Raw genomic sequence first — 19,060 nt, forward strand, 5'->3', positions numbered from 1 at the left:
GTTGGTGCAGTAGATGTTCTTAAAAATTGTGGTGATTCCACCTATAGGTTTGTGATGGCAGTCCTGCCTGATCACACTAGCCAGCAGAGATGGCTGGTGTTAATCTGCAGTCAGCCATGTACCAAAGAAAAGAAGGTCCATGGAGTCATCGTCCAGTAGCTCCTACATTTGTGGCAGGTTTGCTGAGGGATCAGGAGTTTAGGAGAATACGCAACACCACTGCAAACTGGCTTGTGGATCCACCCTCTGAGCCTCGACAATAATTTTGGTTAAACAAGCACCCATTACTATCTTTACTGTGATTTGGGCCCTGCAAAAAGGAGTTTCCTTACTGGTTAAAGATTACCAAATACTGCTGGGGCCGATAGGTTGACAAATGACAGCTCGAAACACCATACTCTGATATGCCTGCCAAGAATGGAAAAGGATGGAAGTGACATTACTGTAGCACTGGTGTGATTAATGTTCATACAATAGGTAAATTCTATAATGCAGCAGTGCACAGGCCTCAGTGGTTCCCTGCACAACAGTGACTTCTCCCAGGCATTTTTTGATTCTATGATACTATTACATCAGCGATTATGCAACATATGCAGAATTTTTAGTTGCAGGTTCATGACACCTTACTTTCCCATGTATTTCTAATTTGGTGTAAGGCACGGAAGCTGTAACACTACAGCATAGGGCTGATTGATATGAACAACATCAAAAACCTTAGAAGCAAGTTATCTAGCAAAGAAAGGGAGCTAGAACAAAGGGAATGGCGAACATACCCCAAGCTACACAATACAAGCTTTGTGAACACTAGATCTAAATGAATCAAGTTCTCCATTCAACTAAATTAGATTTTCTCTTGCTTGTGTCTCAATGAAAATAAAGTTTGTTTACCCTACAATTTGCATTTTTTTTCCGCTAAAAGTTTGTCACTTGACTAATTTCTCAGATCTTGACTTTTGAGACTATTAGAAAAGCTACACCTTTCAAAACTTTCTCATGTATTACTTATGTGATTAGAACTTTTCCTGAATGTCATTATTGGACTATGGGTTAGTGCACTAATCTTTGCAACAGTGTGTTTTCTTTTTGTATCCAGACAGTCAGGATCAATATATCCACATCCTTGAAGGCAGCTTTCTCAATTGGGAGACCAACAACTGGGGCCATTCTATTGTCTCATTCAAAGGCACATGCAGACTACAAAGATATTCGCTGTGTTCTTGAGTAACGCAAGGTAAGTTATAGAAGAACCCTGTGCCCCCACCATCATATGAACACAAGGGAAACTTGACTTGACCCAAGCAGCATTAGTGCATCACCACAAAACATTTGTCTACCCAGGGAGAATACTTACCAATTTTGTATACCACACGGGCAGATAAGAAGTCATCTTCTTCCCCACTGCTCTCTTCTTGGCCGATGCCACCAGACTCCAAATTCCGACAAATGAAGATGTTACCTGTACAAAAGCAGATTAGTAGTTCCTTTGGTTAGTATCACAATCAGCATGTCAGACAGAACTTTCCTGGAAAGTCTTGATAGGATCTTTGCATGATCATTCAGTAAGAATCTGACTGCTTCTTTACTGCATACTAGCACAAGCAGGACAGGTTTTTACTTCTCACACCTTAACTCACTGTGTCCTGATCAGTTTAACTTCTGCTTTCATTTCAATTTGCTGGTGCCTGCATCAACTTTTTAAAGACAAACTGAAGGGGTGCATGGATGGCAGAAACAAGGCCACAAGTTTGCTGCGATGAATGCCTTCACCCCCTTCAAAAGAAAAATTCTCAAATCCATGTTGTGGATATCGATTCAAGTCTCTCCTCAAACTCCGCAACAGTAACTTCACCAGTTAATCAGGCAATTATTTTTTCACCTGCCCTGCATAAAGCTACTTTAGCTGCATCCCTTGAACACCTCTCTACCAAGGCTGCCCCTAGTAGTTGGGAGGAGTTGCTAAGCTTCTCCTCACTATAATCATAACTTAAGTTTTAGACTAATTTGAGATTAGGGGAGATAGTTTCTTGGGAACCCAAAGTGGGTTTACGAAGCAACTGGGTAAAAAGCCTTAATGAGTAGCTTGAGTTTCTACCAAGGTAAGTAAAGGTAACACAGGACAAGACAATAGGTTGAGGGACAAAAGTTAGTTTCACGGAGGATGACAATTGTGTAATGGAATTGTGATCAAGACTGCAGATACTCACTGGGCTTTATGTCCATGTGCACCAATCCAGAGCTGTGTATGTACTTCAGCCCCATGGACACCTGTAGCAGGATCTCCTTCAGCTCCAGCTCATTCAGTAGGTGCCCACTGCGGGCATGTTCCACCATTACATCCTGTAAGCTGCCACCTTTAAAACAGAAACCCATGTCTGACAGCCGCCAACATACTTTTTGCCTTATGAGCAAGACAGTGAAGTAATCATGGTACTTCACCACCGGTGTGAGAATTCACAAAGCATGGGAAGGTGTATTGTCTAGTTTCTCAAAGGAGTGGTAAAGAACACTACAAGTCAGAGTGCAGATCTTGCACCACCCTTGAGGATTTCCCACCTTAAATCTAACAAGTTTCAATATAAAGCATACTACCAAACTACGTGTATAGAGTTCAGAGTAATGTCAAATAGAGCACAAGCATTAAATACAACAGATGTGAAATACCAAGCAAGGCAGTGGCATACATAGACTCAAGCCATATATCCATGACAGTGCAATAGAAGACAAGGTAAATGAATAGGGAGAAGTCTGAAGGAACATTTCAATAAGCCAGGTTCTGTGGATCCATACGGATGAAGCCAATAACTGAAGCCTCTGCAGTGCAACAAAAGTTCTTGACAAAACTCATCTGCAGATGCATGTGCGTGGGACTGCAAGTTTTCTAGAACCCAACAGCTCTATAATATCAGTTTGTTTCCAGCACAGACTGGCTGTTGAGATTCATTATGCTGTGGAGCAAACACTGCAGTTCTGTGACCGCTTTCCAATATGGAGTGGGGAAAGTTGTGGTGTAGGTGGTCTTAAGTTTAAATGTGCAGACTTGTCAAAGGGTAAGAGCAGAGGGAAGACCCGAGCAAGATAATATGCTATTGGTACCCAGGTTCAAGAAAAGGAGGGTCCATGCACAACACAGCAGGGAGCTGCCATTTCCTCCATCAGTCACTCCACAAGCAGACTAAAATATGGTCATACAACTTCAATACCACCAGATTGCATATGCTGATTTTGATGGACTCCAATTAGCACCTATTCTTTACGGGTGAACAGAAACACCAATGCACTTTAAGGGACGCTTGCCCAATCTGGTTGGAGAAATCTAACTAGCGGTTCTACAAACTGCACTTGGTTCGTGATGGCGCAGTGGAGGGATGTCAGTTTAGACCACCACTATATAAAAGGCCTGCGTCAAATGAAAACTGGTTGAGACCACGAATTTGGGAGATTGTGCTTTTTTGGGAAGAATTATGTATGCTTTATTGTATCCTTGATTTTATGTAATTAAGACATCCATCCGGTATCCCAAAGGGGATACACCAGTATTTTCATAATGGTTTGCAATATCTAATATTGTAATCACAATTCACACGAATGAACTATTACGGTTTCAGATACTGGGGATGTGCATTACACAAAGTAATATTGCTTGCATGTCTAGGACTGTTTCAATTATGAATGCCATGTATGTTAAGTTAATTATGTATTTACATTTTTCTAGGAGAATGGTTTGTGGCGTTAGTGTTTTATTATAGGGAATGAGGTGTGTACGTATGGTGCGAGTGTATTCAAATGAGTGATATTTTTTTTAGAGAGGGAGGTGGCTATTTTGAAGGTAATTTATTAATGCATTGCATCTCAAAGTTGATTTAGATTCTTTGAGAAATACAATTTAAAAAAGGAATTACCCGACTATCAAGTGTTTTGACGTTGGAAACTTTTGGATAATATTTATTTATTTGCATTCCTTGTTAGGAACCTTGATTTGAAGGTGGGAGTTGCGGGTTTTAGTTGACAGACACCCAATAAGCTCCACAGGTGAAGCTGCGCTTTAAGTCAGTGGACATGGGCATTGCTCAAGACTGGAGATCCATTAATACGTAATGGATAACTGGAACTTAAGAAAAACCTTTCCAAGCAACTAGAGTTCAGCCTGTGTGTAGTCACTAGTTGCAAAACAGGCAACATTCAAATCAATGTGTTCCTCTACTGTGAACCAACAGTCACTGATAATATACAACCTTAATTACCAGCTGTGAGTGATCTTCCTGACCAATCAGCCAGTGAAGATGGGGTCTGTCAAATCTATGCGAGTTTCCAAGGATTGCTATAGTCAGTGTGTGTATGCAACTTTAAGAATTATACTGTTGTGTCTAGCTGAAAGAAACCACCAGTCTTGGCCTGCATCCTGGCCATAGACACAAGTGAGCTACACCTCGCAGAGGTTACAAGTGTGCAAACGGATGGCTGGGACATTACTTTTGTGGGGCCAAACAGCAAACTGTTACAAACTTTCAGGGCATACTTGGCAGTAGCTGGTGCTATCCTCAATGTATGGATTACGTAGCTAATCTTAGTTTCTTCATATCGCCAACTCCCACTACCTCAAGTACCTAGGTACTAGTGAGGCTCTGTCCTCCTTAACTTTTACAAACTGTTTGATCCCTTGCCGGCCCTGCCCACTGCTGGGTTTAAAGAGTAATGAGCCCATCAAGACTCCTATACCAAGCAATTACATGTGAAATATGGGCATAAACTGAGCAGCCAGACATGTGTGCGTAAGGAATGGACAGCTTCTGGCCCAGGAGTTCCACTGATGTAGTGGAACATATACCCGCCATGTTGGCAGGTGTACTGTACAGAAACACCTCTGTGTCGATAGGCAGGGAACCAATTTCTACACCTTTCTATTGAATATACAGATACCTGTACTTAAAGATGTGCATTGAACACAGGGGTAGAAATGCCTGTGGTAAACAGAGTCCAAGCCACCATGTTAAAGTTCAGCAGGTTCAGACTCCGGTGAGGGCTTACCCTTCTCCTGTTCACTGGCTGTGACCATGTTTGAGTTATCCACGGTGCTATGTTGAAAGGTTCCAGGAACATGCAGTTCGATGCATGTTCCATTTAATGTGCATGCTCGTTTCACTTTGAGCAGTGAAAAGCTTGTGTACCTAGATTCTCTGCCTTCCGTGCAGGGCTTAGAGGATGTGATTAAATGCGGCATGCATCAATGGAAATACAAACAGTTGAGCAAATATATTGAGGATACGCATAAAGTTTGTGCTGCTATGGAAACCCCTTCCGTACCCCTCAAGAGTCTTGCCTGTATTCCCTTATAAAAAAAAATGTATGCAATGGTAGGCTTTTCCCTTACGTTTCTACTGTAGTGCACGGATTACTCACAGTAGGATCAACGGAGGTTCAAATGATTTATGTGCATGTTCCTTACCATTGCAGTACTCATTCTGGATGATCATGTGGTCGTCCTCTGCCCAAGCTGAATAGTATCGGACCACATGAGGGTGATGGCCCAGCACTGCATGGGCATACACCTCCTTCAGAGCCATCTGCCTGCACACAGAATAAACCACAAAACGTTAGGTTAGCCATTCTTTTGGTCATGCGATTGCCAATAGGGTGCCCGGATGCTCATTACTGCTTAAAACAAGATTTATTTAAACTGATATGTTTAAAATAGTTTCCTGAAGGTCAGATTATTGGTTACATATAACTGCATTGGTAAGGCATTCTACATATGTGATGCTGACAAGACCATTCCTTGGTCCCCTCACTCATCTTGCGTTTCTCCCAGCACCACAAGTGTGATAAATGTGCATATACCTCCCAAAGGAGTGCAATACTTTCACCAGGAGACAACTGGGTCTTATCAGTGAGGACCAGATACCCTGGGCTACTATCTAAACCTTCACATGTTAAGCTCTGATCGACAAAATCTGAAGTTATCCCAACGGTATTTTGGAACTTACTCATTGGTAGATCCTGCCAGCGGTCTCTTGGAGCGTTTAATAGCATAGATGCATCCGTCTAGACGCTTCACACATTTGTAGACCGATCCAAACTCACCAGCCCCAATCTTTTCCAACTCCAGGAATTCTGTGGTGTAGCGAGACACAAGATGACTTCCCCAGAGGGCAAATTTCTAGGAGGTACAAATGCCAGGCAAAAAGAAAAGAAAAAAACTTTGAAATATCCACAATTTCATACTTTCCACCGGTGTAAATCACTACTCCAAGGACCTTGTTACAAAGCACGAAGGAGTAGATGTAATGACCGGAGAGTGCACATAGGAAATAATCTGCTAACTGGTAGCCAACACAACCCAATCACCAAACCTATAAAATACATTTGATTAAATATATGCAATTGCGAAAGGGTAGCAAACCGTTATTTTTCACGCATTAAAGGGGCTATTCTTCAAGACTGATGTATATTTTAAATGGCACTTCAGGGAATTTAACAGAAAAACTGTTATCCCATCTAGCCACCATGTTTCCAAATGTCATTTCAATCCCCCTTGTTCTGTTACAGTAATTTATGAGCAAGAGAGACCAAAGTACCCCAATTAACCATTTGATCTCCTTCAAAACAGATGTATGCTAAACCACTAAAGTGTGATTGGGGCACAATCCAGACAAATCTATATCAAACAAAATCAAGCCGGCAGCTCACCAACAAGCCCAATAAATACCAGTCACTTTACCACACAACTTCAACCAACTCCTGGTCAGCAACAGGGCAGATAAATCTTTGCCTTTTGGAAGCCCACTATACAAAGGTAAACTATGCTGCACTAATCATCTGACAACTAGTTCCTGCATTGAAGGAGTTTACATAGCGCTACCCTACATCAAAAGCAAGCTCACTGCGCACACTTACAGCTTTCAAGAGTGAATGCAAAATGTCTTTACTCACTGCGTTTAAACGTTATACACTTCTACAATGTCAAAGCTTTTCTCCTTAACGCTTCCCTTCTATCCTTTTAGCACAGCTTTTAGTGCAGTAATCCTTGGGAGGAAGAGCTGTAGAAGTAAAAGCTTCCAGCCTTGAGTAACATGAACTGACCAAGTAGGGCCTAATCTTCTATAAAAGCTAGCTTCCAGATACTATTTTGGCAGCAGGTACTCCACCTGGATGAAGTAACCTGCAGTCTGCTTGCATTAAAGCGAGGTTTGGTACAGAATGGTTCATCATTCTCAGCTACACTCCAATTTGGTTATGCTTTCTTGAATTAGATTTTTTAAAGTGAATATTAACAAATTGTGTAGCTTAGAACCTTAGCCAACACTCTTCAGCTTACAATGCAACCTTATGTCTCGACTAAACTGTGTGCAGCTGAAGTACACAGAACATACACTCACTCTACAATGTCTCACCAAGTTCTGAAATTACCAGACATGTAAATCTGAAACCACTATAGATGGTAAAGCAAGCAAAAAACATCCACGTAGCTCAAGTTACATTATAACTAATACTAGGCCACACTTGCATCTTGAGTAAGTCAGACCAGAAGGAAGAAAAGCCAAGTTCCCTCAAGCCACCAAACATTGTTGCTGCTGCTCATCAAGGGCAATGACTGGAAAACAGCACCTTAGGAAAGTCTTGACTTTCTTCATATGCAGTAAACTAGGAATATTTTTCAATATGTGAACAAATCTTAGAGGGCCACTGTGCTTCACAGACTATTGTATTTGGAGAATCTTGGCAGTCAATTTCCTTTCAGCATCCCCAGATACTTCCATCAAAAACCCAGTCCTCAAAAAGGGGCTTCTACACCTGTGCAGGGGATCGAATGTCCTAAATCTAAGCGTGTAGTATAGTTAAGGACATGAAGGTGGGAAAGGCGGACAAACCCACCCTAAAACACCCCATCCCTTGCATACTTATTTAACCAAACCATTACTATCCTTACCTTAGTAAGAGATCCTCCTGGAATATCCTCCAAGCCTTTCACACCAGTGATGGCACTAAAGAAAATACAGTACATTGGAAATTGAGCAGGCATTCAGTTTCAAAATTTGGATTGCTCAGGCCTAGTGGGTGGAGCTTTGATGCATCTTGCCCTATTAAAAGAATCAGAAAACTGCCAGTGTTCCAGCCTAAATCCTATTCCCGTGCTTGGAATGAGAATTGTACTGCTTGACCAGTGTCTAGAAAGTGACATAAGCTTTAGTCCAGTGCCTTGGATGTAGATCCCAACCAATCTAGGTCTAATAGATGCCAGACTGATCCACATAACACTGCCAGAAATCCATTTGATAACCATATGCTTTGTGTCCATTTAAAGGCTTTGGGTGAGCAGGACTTTAGTATTGCCCAAAATACTTTGTTTTGAGAAATGGCCTTCCTAAATCGAAAACACTTAGCATACTGACTAACTGTGCTGGTCTTATAAAAAATAAATAAAAAAACAGGCTTCCTTTGAATATCTATCACTGCCATCCTGCTCACTCTTCCCAGTCCTCATCTGGCTTAAGGAAGCTCTTCAACGAGGCCTTGCAAGATGTTTTCTTAGTGAAAAATGCTGCATATCCTTCCCTTCATTTTAATTAAGAGCCCTGAACACTTCAAATTCATTCCATCATCCTGCTTTATCATCCCAGTATTCTTCCAAAGGCTGTACGATACAAGGCTCCCCTTCAGGAGGCCCACCACCAAGCTGTGATTTTTCCTAGAGTGGCCACCATTTCTGAGAGTCTAAAAATGGAGAAGCTTGGACCTGAGAGACTGAACCATGCAATTCTTGAACATATCAATAACATTTGTATTTGACTTAGTCATTAAGGGATAGACTAGGCAGCTCTAATATATATTTGAAGTTCTCCGTTAAACGTTTGTATTCCAAAAGGGAATAATGCCAGCATTTAATTTAGTTATTTTCCAATTTTACCATGCCTCGAAAAAATACAACAACAAAAAACACTAGCCAGATGGCAAACCTATCTTCCACTTGGCCAGGTCTGCACCCTTCCGTAGTCTACAATACCAGGCTCTGGTACAACCCTCCAGATTACTGTGTCAAATGCCACTCTACAAGAAATTAATTAGGCCTGTTGAGATCAGACTCTGTACTCCTGACCCAAGCAGGCCTTGCTCTTCCGCTTAGTGAATGCATTCTACAAACCATGAAATAAATGTACCTGACTCCATCATCCCCTATGGTCTTCCGCTTGCCGCATGCATTGAAATGTTGTTGTTGGTAGGCCTTAGGGGTGAAAGGGTTAATGTTGACCACTGTGGTAGTAGCAGGATCACTTGGTGTACTGCCACCAACGGCCGCAGTGGGGAAGTGCAGAAGCCTTTTGCTGCGAATACCAATCCTTGAGCTTGGAGTAGGGAAAGCAGCTTTGCACAAAAGACTCTGTAAGCAAAGAGAAAAAGGTAAGAGGCATGGCCATAAGTGAGAGCTAAAGCAATCACTCCTGCTCATATATTTTGGATGAAACATGCTACTATAGACTTCCTACCCATTGCACTGGTACTGCTTAGTACAGAAACACTTTATTGGGCTTTCGATTTACATTGTTTGCAAAACCAAGCCCAACATTTCTCCAAACATTAGAGTTAGCAATGTCCACACATTAAAATAAGCTTCCTGAAACAAACAAGCCTTCAAGTTGAAGAAGCAGGCTTGATTTTACATTTGCAATGAACAGCATGGGAATGAATTGAGCATTGATCCCTCAAGTTATCAACAAACATGCCAGTACGACATCAAAACATCAACATATTTATTGTAAGCCATAACACTTCAGAAAAATGTTTTACAAAACATCAATTGAAAAAACCTTTCCAAACAAAAAGGGCCTGGGAGATTAAGACCAGTGAGTATTCTATCCCATTACAAATACTCAAACACAGATACCTGGATCTGAACAGAAAACTAAAGAAATGGTGTTTAATCCAGGATGTAGTGTAATATTTCTTTTTTTAGGACGCAAACTCACCCACCAAGGGTGGCACGCTTCATCATGGCGTTCCCCCCCAGGTCACAACTCCTGAAGGAATCAAGGTGCTCTTCGGATGATCTAATGCAACCCTGTGTGACTCGCTAGTGTGGGTGAGTGATGCAGAGTGAAAAAAATACTAAAGTGTAATTGAATGAAAAAAGTACGCTAGCGCAAACAAACATTAATCTTGAACCTGTAGAGAAATAGAATACGATCAAAATATCTCCCCTGATAAAAACTGCAACTATGCCACATCCAGCTGTCGGTTGTAAGTGCCACCAAACAATGAGGAAATCAATTAATTCCTCATATGCGGCTTCGGTATTCTGTGAAGTGACTAGCATCGAGAAAAATAGCCAGCCTCAATCATCTGATCTAGAGTCTCCACTACGTCTCTGGTGAGAGGCTCAGGGTGCACACTACTCTTGGAAAGAGACCAAGTCAAAATCTATCAAAAAACATGAAACTGCTAAAAGGAAATTTAAGCTATAAGAAACTTATGGTTAAAACGAGTATGCTACAAAAAGGCTAAGTGGCAAGCCGTCACCCTCATTGCCAAAGACTACTCCTTGTTTTCCATGCGGATACCTGCAAAGAATGTTTTTCTGTACCCGATGGGACGCATCCGTCTCACTCAACAAACTGATGCTGTAATAAGTAATTCTAGCAGCTATGGGGTAATTTTGCAGTTCCTTTGTAGGAATCTGGTTTTAGCCATAAGTTTTTTTTTTTTTTTTTTTTTAAACTTAAATTTTTTTGGAATTTAGACATCCTCTATTTGGTTGCAAGAGTGAAAAGTGTGATTTTTTAAAAATGCATTGACTGATCTCTTTCAAACAGCAGTGCGCACTTTGTGCCTCTTGCCAGGGACACTTCGAGTGGAGACGCTAGAAAAGACTGAGGGTAAGGTTGGTTATTTTTTTCTGATGCTAATTACCTGACAGCATGCTGACACCACAAACGACTAATTGATTTCCGCATGGTTTGATGCAAACAAACTTAAATAGGACCAAAAAGTCATAACACTTAGGGGAATTGCAAATGACATATTTGCAGACACTCTATTTTTAAATCTTGTTTGTACACTACGCAGTTTTATTAGTAAAAATGCATGTCGGTGGGAAACTTTTTTTAGCCATTTCAATGGAAAATCTGATTGCAAATGTGTGCTACCACTTCATGCTTTAGGTATGCAATTAAGTGGTATTTAAACATGATTTGAGAAACATTAGGGCCCCAGGACAATGCTGTTAATGAGCTAGGACAGTGGGACATTTGCAGCTTATTAACCAAGAGGTTTTGACTGTGCCACTTCTCTACAGGTCCAGAAGTGGATTTCCTTCGATTATTGGTGACCACACGGCTTACACACTTACTCATTTCGGCACTGGTTCTCACCACAGCAGAGTGATTGAGTCAGACTTCAAAAAATTTATAAAACATTTACTAGACTTGCAGGTCTAGTGATTTAAATCCAATAGACCCAATTATAATGCTCAACTCACAAACAGGTTTCAAATTATGTGATCCTGGGCAAGTTTTAATTCATTGAGTTGCCTTTTTCTTAATCACATGACAGCACGTTCAACTGCGCGAGTTCGGCAAATTTGCTGTTAAAAAAAAACAAACAAAAAATAAAATAAAAAACATTTTGATTTAATATACTAAACGTTTGCTCGTTATTTAATACAAACCTAATCACATAGGATACACATGACTGTAAATTTGCCACCTAGCTTAGAGGTTCTAAACCTGTGGTCCAGTGACCCCTGGGGGTCCGCATAGCCTCCTCAGGGGGTCTGGAACTGCTTAGAAAATTAAATATTAACAGATTAGCCCCCCAGCTTTCAGTAATGACTCATTGGGGGTCCCCGGATTCCAATAATGATAAAGTGGGGGTCCACAGAAGTCAAAAGGTGGGGAACCACTGTCCTAGCTCATTAACAGCATTGTCCTGGGGCCCTAATGTTTCTCAAATCATGTTTAAATACCACTTAATTGCATACCTAAAGCATGAAGTGGTAGCACACATTTGCAATCAGATTTTCCATTGAAATGGCTAAAAAAAGTTTCCCACCGACATGCATTTTTACTAATAAAACTGCGTAGTGTACAAACAAGATTTAAAAATAGAGTGTCTGCAAATATGTCATTTGCAATTCCCCTAAGTGTTATGACTTTTTGGTCCTATTTAAGTTTGTTTGCATCATACTTTTGAATTACAAATAAAAGTGCTTTGTAGCTCCGAATATATTTTACAATATTTTTACTATTCGTTTACAAACGGTTACAAAATGGACATTACAGCCTTTTGTTTCACATTGACTACCAGACAATCACTTGACAAAAATCTTTAACTTCACTTTCTTAACGAAGAGAACACCTATTCCTTTCCAAATTAAGTTCACTCGCCAGAATGGATGCAAAAGTCCTATAAGTAGCTCACCTGGAAAATCCAACTCACCACAGCAAGTGGGCGAGTAGATTTCTCATGGCCTGGAGCATATATAGGTCCTGACAATTTCTGCACAACCTTTGACAAGGGTAATTTGAGGGCAGAAACACGTTGAACAAAGATCACATTTTCAGGGTGGAGTAAACTTTACTGAACACTCGCTTTTGCATATTTTTAATCCTAACCCCAAAAGACAGATAACCGTGACTCTGCATCACCCACCCAGACTTCGACACACAGGGTTCCATTAAAACATCCAAAGAGCTCCTTTTAATTCCTTTAGGAGTAGTAGCCCACAACACAACTTTGTTAGGGTGTGAGGAGGAACATACCATTTTAGTTTTCTGTTCAGACCCAGGTATATGTGTGCAAGTAAGAATTCTCCCCAGGGATAGATAGTTAAGAGTTTGGCTGAGTGTCACAAGATACATTCTTAAAAACAAAAGCCAACAGAAGCCAAAATTGATATTTTCATTGTGTTTCAAGACTAACGGTGCCAAAGTCACTCTTTACCTTTACGTCGTAGAGGTGAATTTTAAATGGCAATTTTGAACCCATTAATTGAGATGCTGACCAACAGCCGGAGGAACAATGTTCAAAAAAAAAAAAGGCAAGTTGGTAGAATGACCCACATCTCAAAACATGGGGTGGCTGAGGAGTGACTAGGTTTGTCTTGACAACGCACCACCTCCGGTAGCAGATCCTTCTCCCACCTTGCTGCCAAAACCTGGAAGTCCCTCTCCACCAACCTACACAAGACCCAGGTTCTCCTAACCTTCAGAAAGCACCTCAAAACATGGCTCTTCGAGCAGTAACCCCCTCCACCCCAACCCTCCAACCCCCCCCCCCCCCCCCCTCCAGTGCCTTGAGACCCTACCAGGTGAGTAGTGCACTTAAGACATTTGATTGACAGGCTGTAGACAACAAGGCAGGTGTAACTGGGTCAGTGTTGGAAGGATTTTCCATAGACCTTCTTAAAGATAAGCATCACTAATTTGTATGATGCCTTAGCCAAACAGATTGGAGGAGATAGATGAAGTAGGTGAATGCCTGGAGAGACTGTATTGTGCTCTTGTAGTAAAGAGCAAGACCTTTTAGAAATGAGTAGAAGAGAATTGGGAAAAGAACAACTAACTGTTACAGTAATCTTGTTTAACAAGTACAAGGGATCCAGTGTTACAAAGGAATAGTCATTTAGAACTTGATCCCAAGCTTCTGGTAAAGTGGTAGTTATGAACAATCTCTAGTATAGTTGAAACAAAGGTGAGAATTCATGGAACAGGTCTCAGTATAGAAAGAGTAAGGAATTAGGTAGAGACAGGCACAATAAAGGAATGAAAATAAGACTTTGGTCTTTAAAAATGATCGGGGATCATAACACCATAAAATGGTGCAAGCAGCAAGATGGTCAAATGTGGCGTTTGACAGTGACTGAAATTAGGAAGAAAGTAAAATTGTAGAAACAGAGGATGTTTGAATTCAAAAGGAATTGGGTCAACAACCAGAGGTGGTGTATAGAAGTAACATTGGACCCACAACAGCTTTTCAAGTTAAACTGTAAAGGATGAAATTCTAGTTGAATATAAGCTTGCAGTTTGAAAGTTAAGGGCATTTACTATGGCAGAGTAAGGGACTCCTCGGAAATTGAGGGAGGATAAAAGTGGTCAATTACAAACATGTCAGCGAGGTTGACCAGTGGGATAGACTGACATAATACAAGTATAAGCCATGCCCTTGAAGTGGAGGCCACGAAAGCCAGATTGGAGGTTGTTGAGCAGGCTACTGAAGATAGAAAGCAAGTTAAAAAGAAGGCATTTCAGTATTTTAGATAAAAGGAGCAAACGTACTAGTCTAACTACAAAGGTAGAACAGATTGTACTTCGAACTGGGGAACCGAACCCTACTTACAAAAAAACATCCCTGCAAGTCCAGCTGTCATCTTCGTAAATTTAGCCAGATACCCAATTTGGTAAACTCAGATCAGCAATTTCCCTATGCAAGTCTGCTAATCACGTGTTTCTGTCCAGCTTGCCCAAGTGAGACTGCTAAAGTGTTTGACCATGCTTCCAAATTTGTAAGGACAATTTTTCAATTATTGTACACTAGTCTCTTGATAGTTAAGGGTTACTCCATAAACCATTGTGCCTTGCTTTGTACTGCCTCATATCTCAACAGGTTGACTTGCCATGAGCAATGCTCATCTTAGAGCATACAACCCATAGGTTGGAACCTGGTCACCCATTTAACAGTCAAATTATCTCTTGCAATTACATTTATGGAATTCCCATAAAAAAAAATTAAAAAAAACATTTGTATCAGTATAGCAATCAGACTAAGTTAATCCTGACATTAAAGCTGTGCTACACTGTATAGACAGACTGCATCTGCTACAGGCAGAGGGTAGGGATCTAAATTTTGAATTTGTAAAGCAAGGTTGTTACTCAAAGGGCATCCTTGCACTCAAAGGAGAAGTGCTATACCTAATGAGGTTAGTCTGATTAGAAAACAGTCTTCAGTTTCTTTCTAAAAAGAGTGGACCAAGAGATGCACGGGAGAGGAGGAGGAGGGCACTAATGTGGATCACTCAGATGGGAAAGATCAGCCAACACACCGGTGCTGGAAGTGTGATTAGCTGTGGCAGAGAATAAAGATTATGAAGGCTGGTGATCCAAAAACCTCCTGCCCAAGATGTAGGCCCAGCGTTACGGAGGGCCTGAAGAACTTGACACAGCTATAAAAACAGTTTGTGGATTGGAAGTCTAAGAGGTTTCCCCAATGTGAAGACACTGAAAAGTGGGGCCAGAGGTTAACGAGGTGGGGCAGCTGCATTCTGAATGACCTGTAAATGGTGAGCGATATACACTGCCACCAAGATAGTTTATTTAGGGAAGGCAGTTAAAGAATGAACCACCATCTTCCTCACTGGCAGGTGAGGGGGTACTGGGATTGGTGCTTAATTTGAGGTAGTGACTGGAGGTGGGGCCCACAGACACCTTTTTGGGCATCAGAACGTACTGTTTCTCATGTTACAATGATCCAGAGGGAGAGAAAAACAAGGAAAGTTGGAAAAACGTGACAAATGCAGTAAGCAGGGCTGGAAAAAATAATGTAGAAACGAGATAGAGGGTCAGGGACTGTCCGGTGGTGGATTAAAGCAGCATAATATGGACTCAAGACTACATAGCCGTGGTATTCTTTACTCCAGACTGTTGATCGCCCAGGAAGCAGGCATCAGGGCTAAACATTGTGCCCCAGCACCACTTAAACTACGTACTGACAGAAATGAATTTCTTTTACACTTAGAAGCGAGTGACTGCAACCACACTGAAAGCAAAACCTCTTCAGAGTGATATGTGCAAAGTGAATAGACATGAGACCATAGCAGAACATTTATAATGGAAAAGGTAGCTTTGACTTCTAATATGAGTTGCCACACAGTTTACCAACGTAGTGTGTGATGCATAGAAACAAGTAGGTAAAACTGGACTGGTGTGAATGGCATGATTACACTCTATATAACTACATAGCGTACAATAATCGATGCTGTAAAACAGCGCTTGTGGCAAATGGCCAGATTTAAGGTGACAGTCTAAGGGCAAAAAATATTAAACTAATTAACCGGTGTGAAGACAGTATCTACCTTCCTAACTCATTCTGTGATACCTAGAACTTTTCTGCTGAAGATTATTCATAGCACTTACCATTAGAAGTAGAATTCATAGTGAATTTTATACCTGAACTCTTCTTCTCCCCAATCACCCTCCAAAACTACTCTGACAATACTTGTAAGGCTTCACTGTTCCTCAGACCCCCTGTTTTTTACTGTGGTTGTGCACCTCCTTTAATACTGTGTAACACCTGCATCTAGCTTCTTTATTACAATCTAGTTGGGACATCTCATACAATAAATTAAGGTGCTTAAGATTAAGGGCACAGGCTAAACTAAGCGACTATTTCTTATCTCGTGAGATAGTCCATCAACATACAAGCTTGCAGAATTGGTAAGAAACTTAACACGTTGGTAAATTTCTGGCCAGGTCCGTCAATAAAATAAAAAGCCCAAAAAGACACCAGTACATCTATTTTTGATGATGGGTCAGATACCTTGGTAAGCCACTCTGAAGATATTGAAAGAGTATTTGTCTCTCACTCTTCAAAAATATATTCATGTTCCATTCCAACTAATGTCCAGCAGATTAAGCAGTATTTGGAGTCAAACACCCTACCCAGTCTAGATGCATCCGCAAGGACAAACCTTATTTCCCCCATCTTACTCAATGAGGTAAAGTAGGTAATAATGGCCTCACCAAACGGTAAGGCTTGTGGTGAAGATTGCATTGTGGCAGAAGTCTATAAAAACCGTTGTAGATCAGATTGCCGGGTGTCTCGTTCTGTTTAATAGTATTCTACAGGAAGCAGACATACATGTATCCTTTGCAAGAGCCACGGTGATCAGTTTTTTTGAGAAAAGATAAGCTATCTCTGAAACAGGATTCTTATCGTCCGATTATCTAATTAAATTTTGATTATAAGCTTTTAGCTAAAATATTGGCACGAATATTGACATTAGATCTTATTCACGAAGATAAGTGCAGCTTTCTCCCGGGTAGGCTGTTAGCAACAAATACCAACTTTTTAATTCAGGCAATAGATTACTATTCTAATAATGAGCCAGAGGCCATTATAATGTTGGATGCTGAGAAAGCCTTCGATTTAATCCAATGGGAGGTGCTTTTTCAGATCCTAGCTAAATTCAAGTTTCCCAGTCAATTTATTCAGATCTTGCACAACCTGTATTCTAAAGCTCAAATAAAAATTCTTATCAATTCACGTATAGCAGGAACTCTTCAAGTCCAGCGGGGTACACGTCAGGGATGCCCCTTTTCTCTGGTGCTTTTCACACTATTCATCGAACCCTTAGAGGAGGCAATGTGTCAAGACACATCTATTCTTGCTCCTATGACCCAGGCCCTGAAATTAAAACGGTTTGCCGATGATATGATTCTTTAATTGGCAGCAGAATCTTCGAATATTGCTAGGGATTTGGTAAAATAATGGCCTTTACAGAAGCCCTGTTTAATGCAACTGAGAATGTTCTCCCAATGGAGATGTGGGCTTAGTATAGTCTTCATCGCCCCATAAGATATCTGGGTATCTATGTCTCCCATGATTTTTTGGAGCTTTTTGGCTTAAATTATGTCCCTTCGTTTAAGAAAGTACAACACTTACTACAAAAATGGCAAGCTTCTCCGCTATCAATTATTGGTCGTGCAGCTCTGGTAAAAATGATGATCCTTCCTCTTCTTCTGTTCATTTTTTTTTGCGCGATCAAAAAAAAAAAAAAAAAAAAAAAAAGGTACTGCTACGGCAGTTTGTGTGGGCCAGTAAAAAACCAAGGGCCCAGCTGGAGACTATCCCTTGCAGCGGAAGATGGGGTCTGGCCCTGCCAAACTTTAGGAAATATTATGATTCTGCATTTGACGATTGAACCTCTAAAACAGCCTCATTACCCAATTCTAGCTTTTACTTCATTATGCTAGTTGAGCATGGTTGCCAGTTAGCCTCTTTTCTTAAGTTTCCCAGGTAACCTAAACGCACCAGATATAAAGTCTGGATCATAATTTTATGCTACGCTTTTGCATTTGAGAAAAATATATTCCTGCATTTTTTCCAAAATGTCTGACCCAGTCAGGAATAATGGGCTTAAAGTGGATTCCTGCACATGTAAATCAGATTTCGGGGTTTACTAGCTTTTCCGACTTTTTAGCAGACAGTCAAGACCTGGGATCAATGTCAGGTAGAAGTTCCTATCCCAGACTCTAAAATACTCTTATCAGATTTGCCATTTTTTGCTTTCATTTACTCACCTTAACAGATCAACCCTTCTCTTATATCTCAGGCTTTCTATGGGAATCAGAGGGGTTTAAGCAATTGGTATCAGATCCTCAATCCCCAGGGAGCAATGAGAGTACTTTCCTTTTATTTTATTTTTATTTTTTTCAAAATCAAAGATTTCCACCGGGTGCAAAATGGACCTGAAAACGTGGAGGTATTTCAATAGCATTTCTTAAAAGGCGATTAGAGGGGCTAATGTTAAAAGAAACACTTTCACAAAATTTATGCTCTCACTCCAGTTCAAATTAGTAAAGCATTCCTGACTTTCAGGTTCTTGTCTGTGGTGTAATAATTCAGGGGACTGGCTGCATGTGTGTTTTACCTGCCCCCCCAAACGTTTGGATTTTTGGGGTAAAGTCTTTCAGTGACTTAGTAGGAAGATATGTTGTGTACTTATTTCAGATACTTAGGGGACTCTGTTTGGAATTTCAGACCATCTGCACTGAAGGTTGCGGGCAAAGCAGTTTTTTATAGCCTCTGATCATGAAATCACTGATTCTATAAGCTTAGAAATCACCCTTTCCCCCTACATTTGAAGCTTGGGAGGTGAAGATGAAGGTGGTACGCGCAAAGAAAGAGCTGTATACACAAACAATAGGTGCAGGTTTAAGGATATTTGGGGACCAACTTTCGAGGTAGAGGATGTATCTAGGACATGGTGTTACGAGAAGTGTTATTATAATCATCGTATGTAGTTAAGTAGCAAGGAAACTCTGGATGACGAAGTGTGATAGTGTCCTGATTTCTG

General features: G+C 40.8%; 1 protein-coding gene across 1 annotated transcript in view; it reads right to left on the bottom strand.

The window, feature by feature from the left end:
- WEE2 (WEE2 oocyte meiosis inhibiting kinase) overlaps nt 1-19,060 on the bottom strand; it is a 143,206-nt gene that overhangs the window by 45,554 nt on the left and 78,592 nt on the right. Inside the window, exons 3-8 of the mRNA XM_069227972.1 lie at nt 9,153-9,373; nt 7,925-7,979; nt 5,982-6,154; nt 5,444-5,565; nt 2,205-2,351; nt 1,352-1,456 (exon numbers count right to left, since the gene is read on the bottom strand). Coding sequence (XP_069084073.1) covers nt 1,352-1,456; nt 2,205-2,351; nt 5,444-5,565; nt 5,982-6,154; nt 7,925-7,979; nt 9,153-9,373 — 823 coding nt within the window. The remainder of the gene's footprint in view (nt 1-1,351; nt 1,457-2,204; nt 2,352-5,443; nt 5,566-5,981; nt 6,155-7,924; nt 7,980-9,152; nt 9,374-19,060) is intronic.

Source organism: Pleurodeles waltl, chromosome 4_1 (genome assembly GCF_031143425.1).
Source record: "Pleurodeles waltl isolate 20211129_DDA chromosome 4_1, aPleWal1.hap1.20221129, whole genome shotgun sequence".
Classification (NCBI taxonomy): Eukaryota; Metazoa; Chordata; class Amphibia; order Caudata; family Salamandridae; genus Pleurodeles; species Pleurodeles waltl.